Source organism: Salvelinus fontinalis, chromosome 8 (assembly GCF_029448725.1).
Source record: "Salvelinus fontinalis isolate EN_2023a chromosome 8, ASM2944872v1, whole genome shotgun sequence".
NCBI classification, from domain to species: Eukaryota; Metazoa; Chordata; class Actinopteri; order Salmoniformes; family Salmonidae; genus Salvelinus; species Salvelinus fontinalis.
The window spans coordinates 34,776,974-34,787,348 of record NC_074672.1 but is presented as its reverse complement, the minus strand read 5'-3'; the positions used below and the strand labels follow the sequence as shown (position 1 = coordinate 34,787,348).

General features: G+C 42.0%; 1 protein-coding gene across 1 annotated transcript in view; it reads left to right on the top strand.

Moving 5' to 3' along the window:
• Positions 1–305: 305 nt before the first annotated feature.
• The window catches only part of LOC129861155 (collagen alpha-1(II) chain-like), a 33,608-nt gene continuing 23,538 nt past the window's right edge, over positions 306–10,375 (top strand). Inside the window, exons 1-11 of the mRNA XM_055932320.1 lie at positions 306–592; positions 4,878–4,897; positions 5,168–5,200; positions 6,108–6,140; positions 6,341–6,394; positions 6,882–6,983; positions 7,452–7,529; positions 7,989–8,033; positions 8,365–8,418; positions 9,151–9,204; positions 10,164–10,217. Coding sequence (XP_055788295.1) covers positions 499–592; positions 4,878–4,897; positions 5,168–5,200; positions 6,108–6,140; positions 6,341–6,394; positions 6,882–6,983; positions 7,452–7,529; positions 7,989–8,033; positions 8,365–8,418; positions 9,151–9,204; positions 10,164–10,217 — 621 coding nt within the window. The 5' untranslated portion in view covers positions 306–498. The remainder of the gene's footprint in view (positions 593–4,877; positions 4,898–5,167; positions 5,201–6,107; positions 6,141–6,340; positions 6,395–6,881; positions 6,984–7,451; positions 7,530–7,988; positions 8,034–8,364; positions 8,419–9,150; positions 9,205–10,163; positions 10,218–10,375) is intronic.

The following is a 10,375-nucleotide window of genomic DNA, read 5'->3' as shown; positions in this document are numbered from 1 at the left end:
CAAATATTCTAATCTCCATATTGTGAAGTTGTCTATCTATATGAGTCTGGCAGGTGAGTGGCCAGACACTTTTGTAATGGGGGGGTTGAAAGAGAACCAAAAAGTGTGATTTATAGATAGCCTACCTCATCTCCACATGTCACGAGAGGAAAGGGAAAGAGAGGTCCTTTGGAGAATAGACGCTGAAGGAGTAGAGGGGAGGGAAATGTGGGTCGAGTTTCAGCTCCACTGGGGGTCGGGGGTCGGACTTGTATTTTGGAATATACGAAGATTGGTAGAAGGCAGAGTGGACATAAAACCCCGGTTCTTGCTCTGACGCGGTGGGTGTAAAGTGCCGGCTGGGGCCCCGCGTTGGATTCCACTTCCATTTAGGAAGGTTGACTGCATGGTTCCCTTGTAGTCTCTGGGAACACACATTACACACCACTGAAAGAGAGCTGCGTCTGCTCTGTCACATCTTTTTCCTCACCCAAGGTCCTGCATGTCTAATATTTAGACATGTTCAGCTTTGTGGATTCAAGGACTGTTCTGCTACTTGTAGCATCCCAAGTTGTTTTACTATGCATTGTCAGATGTCAGGAAGAGGATGACCGTAAGTTGCATCTTTCTGTTGAATTTTCTTTTGGATTCTTCTGATGATCGCATTTTATCAACTAATCTTTTTCTTTCTGTATGTCTGTGGCACTACCTTGGTGTTTAAAGTGTGCAGTTTCTGCTCAATTCTCGCCTGCAAAATGAATAGGCCGAGTGTTGAATGTAAAACTGCTGCGAATATGATATGATATTCAAGATATATCAACATTGGCATTGATGGAGGGGCACATACTCAGAAAAGTATCGGTCATTCGTTGGAGGAATTGCACAATTAAGAATTACAATTCTGGCAGATACAATTCAGAGATTAAATGTGATTTATCTGGACTGTTATATTGTCCATGATGTCAAATTAAGAAATTACTATTTAAATAATGGTATTGAATTGAACAGTATATCCTAATACTGGTTTGATATTGACATAGTTAATTACAACATGTTAATTACATTGTAAGTGTTTGCAGATATACAGGGCCTATGCATTGAAATAGTTTTTGGGGGGGAACATAGGTGAGGCTATCAAGGCACATCTGTGTGGGATGGAGGACCAGGTGAACAAGTGTGCGTTTGTTTCACTACTAGATATTCACTGTGGATCCCGTCGCTGCACAAGCACTCTCTCTAGTGCCAGTATTTAACAGCACTAATCTATTTACATCAGACAGACACAGTGGCTCTCTTGAGATGTTTTGGCAGGTCCGTAGCTTTTTAGGCAATTTAGAGAACTTTTACTGTTGTTCAGAGTGGCATTTACCCTCCTGAGAAAACAACATTATCAGTTCTGATTTCAAATGAATAGTTATATTGTTTAAGGTGACTATTTGTTAGAATTGAGCGATTGAAATTGCTTGAGTTTCTGGGTGGTGGCTGAAATACTGTAGATTAAATAGTTCATAATTTAAAGAGACAGGGTCAGACACAACTTGACCCCAGACGAGCAGGCTCAAAGCGTAGCAGGAAGTGAATGGCAGTTGGTCACTTAATGAGAGAGGAGTAGGTGTTTTATGAACAAACTTTGGAACAGGATACTCTCTGTGTGTCGCTAGAGAGATGGGCTATACTACATCATACAATGTGTATTATATAATGTGCTGCTTTATAATCAACATATTCATGGGCCTGTGCTACATAGGCTATAATCGTTCAACCATTTAGTACCCCGAATAAGAGAATGTAGCGGCCACATGCTCAGTGTAGTGGTAGTTTAAGCCTTTAGTGATGAATTAGGGATTGTGTGCCCATATATATCTCACCACAACTCAAAGAAAAGTTGTGGAACAATACGTCACCAACCAACCCCACCTTATGTGGGGAAAGCTTAAATGGACTACTCATGTTATATAGTATAGTTTGGTAGCAGGTATGTGATAAGAACCACTTTTACACTAATGCAAGAAAAACAAATAGTTATATTTCGCTATATTTAGCAGGCCAAACCTGAGACCCTATGCATGAAAGCTCCCCATTCTTAATTCTCCAATGTGTCTGAACTGGTGCTTGACACAGCTATGCGATCCAGATGGAGAATTTTTGAAGGATTCCCTGTTTACTCAGGGCAGCAGCTTGTCATTGGGCACAGTCTCCCAATGTGAGGGACTCATTCATGCAGGTCCATTGGTCACCAGAGAGTGCAGCAGGCCTACAGGTTAAATATACTCACTCCACTGGGAGAAATACCTACTACTGCCTTTAAATGGCACTGCTAAATGTACTCTTTGTTGGTTGCATTGAAGCTGCTTTCTGCATATGATTACTGTAATCTGAATGGATGTTTCTGGGGCTTTGGCTTCCTTCTAAATTAATAAATCTAGCAGTTTGCGTGCAGGATAAATAAACCTGGGTGAGGCTTCCTGAGCTGTGCTGTTTTATGAAAATAAACCACCGGCTGGTGGTTAGAGCTTGTGAGACTGAGGCCCCCAGGTAAAATCAATGTCTCGAATCAGCACTCACCCAGACCAATGCCTTGACAGATCCTGTCTGCTCATGCTGCCAATCCATGTTGAAGAGTTTTGAGATGAGTCTATTAGGCCTAATACCTGGATATGATGGACATATTGATGCCATACGTTTTTGATTAATTATGCTGATATGCTTCTGTCTTTAATGTGGTGGATAACTCTCCCAAGCTGTGTGTGCAGTCATGTGAGTGAGAGTGTTGTGATGCTGTGTGCTGTGGTGTTGTGATGCTGTGTGCTGTGTGCTGTGGTGTTGTGATGCTGTGGTGTTGTGATGCTGTGTGCTGTGCATGGGGTGTAAATGAGGCCTCATGCTAAGCTGATAACTTGTGTCTCTCTCCCTCCCAACTGCCACCACTCACCTCCACCCTGTCTCTCTGTGACCCCCACCCCTCTCCTCCACCATCTTGCACGCAATGCCCATCCTGCTTGCCCTCCAACCTATCCTGCCATTTTTTTTACCCATGCCACCCCTCATGCTCCCTCCCCTCACCTATCTACTATGATCACTGTCGTGCCCTCTTTGCCACCCCACCACCACCCTCCATCCCATCTCTGCCCCATGCCCTCTGTACCACCCCCTGGTGTTGGCCACAGAGGAGCCAGGTTCCTGCATCCAGGACGACCATCGTTATAATGATAAGGATGTGTGGAAGCCGGAGCCGTGTCATATCTGTGTGTGTGACAGCGGGTCAGTGTTGTGTGATGAGATCATCTGTGAGGAGATAAAAGAGTGTGCCAACCCTATCATCCAACCTGGAGAGTGCTGCCCCATCTGCCCTGCGGACGCCAGCGCCCCCACTGGTTGTCATTTATTTATTCACACATTCATAAATAAATTACTGCGCTCTTAACATACCAACACTTTTGAATGGGGAAGTAAATGGCAGTTAAGATGTTAACTGGGGTTAACAGGTCCCCAGCTGCTTATTGTACTGTACATGACTTTGGTGTGCAGACATGAGTCAGGACAGATTTTGTGGCTAGGTATTTACAAGTGATGTTCCCTATTCAAAAGTGTTACCTTTTTCCCTGCTTGTTTTGGGTTGGAGACTAAACCTGCAACATCCTCTGGATGTTCACTCTCTCTATGGATGTTCACTTTATGAGGAGTTTAATCCCTTAGTCGTGGAATCTGGTTTCCACCAGAAACAACAAGGGTCAATAATGAAAATGAGACACTTCTAAGTTTGCCTTCATTTTAGTGGCGGGTGGCTAAGAAGCCTCAGAACCTATGGGAGGCTGTGTTATCCTGAGCTGCCAATCACTGTCTCATTTTGTCCAATGGAAGCTCCGTTCCCACCACATCAAAGCGATCCTATTGGGTGAAGTAAGACAATGATTGACAACACATGATAGTCCCACCAACTTTGGGGTTCTGAAGTTTAATTTCTTCCATCACTAATGTGTATACATAACATTTTGACTGCTTTGCCCTTTTTTTGAAGACATATTTTCTATAGCATCATCTTTTTAAACACCTGTCACATATTACTCCTGTCATGTATGGATATGATCCAATTTCCAGTGACACACATGGGAGAGTCATTACTGTACTTCACTTTACCAGACTTGACCCAACCTACTCCCAGGCTCAACACACAATATATAACATTAGCAAAGAGAAGAGATGCAAAGATAGTAAAATATTATAATACTCAATATTATCCTATCAAGATTCTAAGATATGACTATTCTACGTTGAAAGTGAACATATTTGCTCATCAAACAACGCAACTAAACCAAAGCTGCTTTCACATTTCAGTCATTGTCTATGTGTTATGTCTTTCTTTTCTGAAACAATCATGTTCATGCATTTTGAAAGATTTAGAATTGTCTTTAAAAACTAAATTGTAAGTACTTGAGGATGTTTATCATCAATCTATCGTAATAACCATGTAGTGTGCCATTTCATAACAGGATGCTTTCCTCTCTAAGGCCATTTATGCTTTGAACTCCATAGGATGTGTCAATGTTCTCAGTTGTAGGCTCCAAAATACGCTATAGAGACAAATAGTTTTGGTATCCACTACACACTGAGGATTTGATCCAAACATCTGTCCCATCCCCTGGCTTTGCTTGCTTCTGCACCATCTCCCTCAACATGGAACTACAGCTTACCCTCCAACACACTCTGGATGGTTCTCAGAGTCTAGGGTTTGGAGTACTGTCTTTGGTTTCTATTGGTTTCCACAGGTGTGGCTTTTAATCTGGGGTTTTCAACCCCTGGAGGTTTGGCCCCTACACACAGCAATCCGGCAGTCTCAGGGTCACCCTTTTTAATGTTGTTTTCTCTCTCTTCCTCATCCCACCCATCTATAACATCAGACGTGGCGATTGGTGCTAAGGTGAGACCATGGGCAACGATGATATGATAGCTATACTGAAAGCTGTTCTGGACAAATCACAATTGAAGAATATTTTCTGTTTTTGGATCAGCAATGTGTTATTTTAGACAATGTATCATATTTCACACTGTATCATATTACGTGATCATCTAAACACTGCATCCACACACTCAGACTAAACAACACTTAGACTTACATGATGTGAGCATGTCTTAATACAGATACGTTTAAATTATGACCATTGACTTTCTTGTTAATGTACTTTATTAGGGCCAGAAGGGGGAACCCGGCGAGATTGCAGATGTAAGTATGCACCCTCAGCTTTACAGTTTAGTCAAATTATTTAGCCGCTATTCTTGACGCAGGGGATCTCTTAATTTGTATTATCTCGCTCTGATTTCTTCTCAGTATCATTCATGCTTACGATAGCTTATGGGCTGCACTATAGCTCATGCTTACTCAGAAAGACATCAGAAGGGTATTTTGTTCATCAAATCAAAGTGAAGGCACTGAAGGTTCTTTTTAAGTACCCATGCATGCCATTGCCAAGCATTCGCGAACAACTGCATATAAAGCTTTTCAAGACTATGTGACTATGTTACAATAGCCTCACTTAAAACTCACATACATGCAGTAAAGCTATCTAAGTCAGTATCTGGGTTGACTCTCCTCAGCATCTTGGATGAACTGTGGATGGACAGGCAACATTCCATTGAGTGTTACAGATGACCAATTTGCACATTGTTCTTTTTCTTTTTGGGAATAATATGATTCCAAGAAAGCCAAAGCCTCCAGTTGATAAGTGATTAGCTGCCATGCTTAGAACCTGCTGTCTTTTTTAGGGCCTTGAATGACAACATGGAAGGAAGCCTACATTCCTCGGAAATAATGGATCCAAACCAATCACCATACATCCATTTAGTAACGTTTTTATTCCCTGGTATGCAAGGATTCTTAGAAAACGAACCCTGACAAGCAGAAGATGTTTTCAGCTAAACTAACTTGTCTGTCAACAGACTTCCTGGTGAAGTCTATTTTGTGCTGTTTGTCCATGGCCACAGTGTACTGGAATGTTCTTTCCCAGCATCTTAGCTATTCAAATCAGTGCAACCCAACACTGTATCAAAGACATCAAGCCTTTCACAAGACTACTTTTATCCCAACAAGTGTTGATATCTGAGCAAGCTATCCTTTATGTTCCATTGTCCAGGTTGTAGGAGCAAATGGACCAGCAGGCCCTATGGTAAGCATACTCTCATATATGTATTTGCTCATTTGTTTTATGAATTATAATGACGATTGTTTGAATATATTCTATTAAATATTATTTGTGTTGTATTTTGCCTTGCAGAATATCTTTCATGAGTTGTAATGTGCATCTTGCCCCAGCACAATATCCTTGATGAAGTACTATTGGTCATCCTAATATGTTTGTTTGCGCAGGGCCCCTCAGGCGAGCAGGGACCTCGTGGATCAGCCGGAGCTAAGGGTGATAAGGTAAGACACAGAATCCCTGTAACTTTTAGGAATCCGTCTGTGGTGTTTACTGAAATCAAGGCTAACCATTCAACATCTGTAGTTGCTGTGAGAGATCACTGCATAGTTTATTATGTATGAGACTTTGAATTTAGCTCCACAATAGTAAGATATATATGCTGCATTATTTTGGAAAACCTCTCCAATATGGAGAAGATTATCCTTTATAATGACTAACAAATTACAATAATATTCAAACAACATAGTGGCATGCATCCCTAAAGCACCTCAATATGTTCTCTGCAATTATTCACCATTGGCCAGGCTAGTAATGCAGCAAATTGAAAGGTTAGTTGATGCATTACAGTTGATTGACTGGTTGATTGGTTGATTGATTGACTGATTTGTTGATTGATTCCGAACAGAATAACATTCAGTCATAATAGTGAACATGTTTAGGTATTGAACCCGTTGTTGAATGCGTTTGTCCCTCTCTCATTTTCCCTAGGGAAATGTTGGCCCCAGAGGCAGAGATGGCGAGCCTGGCACCCCCGGGAACCCCGGAAGCCCTGGCCCCCCCGGACCTAACGGACCTCCAGGCCTTGGCGGGGTAAGTGGCATGAGACAAAGGACAGGACAGTAGATCAGTGGGGGAGGACGTCACCGCCACAAAACTCTGTGTCTTTGTCTGTGTGGTGCAGAGAAGCACTCTGCACACCCTGTTGACAGACTGTAGCAGTAGAGCATCGGGAATACTCTAATTGTCAGAAGTGTGTGTGTGTGTGTGTGTGTGTAAGAGACTAAGCTATAAGCCTATGTGCTGTTCTATGTGTTAGTAGAATAAGGATTGAGAAAGAAAGATGGATGACACATTGCTAAGCTACTGTATCACAGTCAATCTCACCATTATTATCCCTCCTGACAACTACTAAGTAAATGTGCCCCCATATTTTTTGTTGCGCCAGAGCAGTGGTGAGGCAGAAATACAGCCTGTGAAAGCTTTTGTAGACACCAGGGGGCAATGAATCTACTGTAGATGCTGTCAATTCAGTTACAATGTCCCCAATCCTTTCTGCAGAACTTTGCTGCTCAGATGGCTGGTGGATTCGACGAGAAAGCTGGAGGTGCACAGATGGGAGTGATGCAAGGACCTATGGTAAGGGGACAGGAGATGTTACTGTACATGAACTTAACAGAATCCAGAGGGGTTAAAAATACTTCATAATGAATTAATGAAACACATAAAATCATAGTTTTAAGCTAAATAGATAGGTAGGTATATGGTGAATGTAGGGTGGTAGTAGCATGCTGTATTACAGACTTGAAGCCAGACTGCCACCTTGTGGTGAAAATGAACCACTGTATGCTATTTGCCAACCCCATTAACGTGTACTGTATTTATTTTCCTTCTTTGTTCTCATACCACCATACTACAGGCTGAGAACTAACTAATTGTGCAACATCATAAGACAACATAGACCATGTTATTTGGATACAATGGCTTGCCTGACAATTCAAAGGGTTTTGTCTTAAGACATGACTAATTATCAAATATCCCAACAGTTTTTGAGCTATAAATTGTTATAAATATTATGCATTTCCTCTCCCTCTGTAGGGCCCTATGGGTCCCCGTGGTCCACCTGGCCCTTCTGGAGCCCCTGTAAGTATACACACCTTCATTACTGCGGGCTGGACACCTCTCTAAGCCTTACTAATGACCACAACAGAAGGAGAATGTTGTGTAATTGCTACTGTAATTTGATAGCTAACAGCTACTGACATTGTGTTAGATGTCTATGTACATACGACTCAGTGCTGTAGAATAGTACTTGACCCTTTAGCCTTCGGTATTGGATGGTTAAGACATTCTTTTATGGCTTATCTGTATCCTAATATGCGGTATGGATCCGTATTGTGGACACCCTAAGCCAATAGCAATATGCAGACTATAAGGATGTCTTTGACTAAATGTTCCTTCTAATCAATTCCAGGGCCCACAAGGTTTCCAAGGTAACCCCGGAGAGACTGGAGAGCCAGGCCCAGCTGTGAGTATCCAAAACTATCCCAGGGTGCACCGCAAATCTCGGTGTCACGATAACAACATAGAATTAGAATGCATAGACCTTGGCAGCAACACCGGCGCATTCTAGTATTAGCTATCTAGGGAGTAGTTTTCCATTGTTCGCTATATGATTGCATACTTACCACATAAAACAGAGAAATTAGGGTTTATAGTGAAAGTGTCTAATAAACCCACTCAGATGGGCAATATAATTAATACATTCTCATCCTCAGCACTGATAGTCGTTTTATGCATTTTGTTTCTATAAAAAGACCTTATGCAACACAGTTTGACCTATAATCCCTGACCTGTAGAAGTGGATGGAATGTCTGCCTATGTTAGGATCACATGGACCTCCATCCCCCACAGCGTTCAAGTGAAAATCACCAACATCCTTACTCTTCATTAAAATGAAACCACTAGCAACAGGAAAATGGCACCATCCTCTACATGCTGTGAATGTCAGATACAAATAGACAGGGTTTCCTTTTTAACATAACTGCCTGCTACATAACAGTTTCATTAGAGTTGGCAATGAGACTTCGAAGACAAGGTTGAAGGCACTGAAGTTATGATGTAAATGTGGAATGGCGTTGTTTCATTTTAGTTAACTATGGGAAGGTAGCTTCTTACACTAGTTTGTTCTTAGTCACAACAATTAAGCCTACAACCTCCATCCTAAACAATAACAACCACCTCTCTCTCCTTATAACAGGGCCCACTGGGACCACACGGACCACCCGGACCTTCTGGCAAACCAGGAAGTGATGTAAGTATTGTCATCTTCATCAACAAAACCAGATCCATGGCTCAGGTCTGAGTTCTGTTGTCAAAGCCATGCTCAAGTAGAGCACAAGCACACACCATGTTATTGGCAAAAGGCTTCACTATCACATGTAGAGCTCTAAATATGCTGCGTTACTTAAATTGTGTTATGTACATAGAGCGCATTAACAAAGTTCTTACCACCTGCCCAAACTATCATTCACCTATTGACTTGCCATACTCCAGTAGCCTAAGTGACAGTCTGTTTCTACTCCAGTAGCCTAAGTGACAGTCTGTTTCTGCTCCAGTAGCCTGAGTGACAGTCTGTTTCTACTCCAGTAGCCTGAGTGACAGTCTGTTTCTACTCCAGTAGCCTGAGTGACAGTCTGTTTCTACTCCAGTAGCCTGAGTGACAGTCTGTTTCTACTCCAGTAGCCTGAGTGACAGTCTGTTTCTACTCCAGTAGCCTGAGTGACAGTCTGTTTCTGCTCTCTTGCCAACTTCTTATGATATTGTCATACTTGACAATGAGAATGGAGTAGGCAAAAGGACAAACAGATCTGGGACCAGGCCATACTCCAGTGCCCCTTGTTCCATCATGAAGAGTGGACCTTGTTTTTCCCCCACTGTTTAAAACCACAAGCATGATTCTCTTTGACACAGTATCACCAAGCAGTCCACAAAGCACCACACTTGCCTACCATTGTCCCCCATTGAATATCTATAGTGCAAATAATCTTCAGCTCTATGTGCACAATCTGCAGTCCCATATTTACCTCCCCCCACCCCCCCATCATGTACACAAATATGTCCACCAGGGGGCCATCTCTTCCTGAGCTGAATTCATCTGCTTGAAATATAAAATGTGAAAAAGTCTCTTGGACATTTATTATTCAGTTGATACACTCCTGATAATCATACCTATAATCATAATCAATCATTACTCCCTCTCTTTATTTCTAGGGTGAGGCTGGCAAACCTGGAAAGGCTGGTGAGCGTGGACCTGCAGGACCTCAGGTAAACAGACATAGAGGATAGTCCCAAAAAGTATACAAAACCATGTCCAAAACATTAGAGCACATTGCCATGGATCATCGCTCTCTAGTTTTTTTATCATCAATTGCCTTTGATACATCTTAATATTTCCTGATCAATTAAATTCAATTAAACATTCA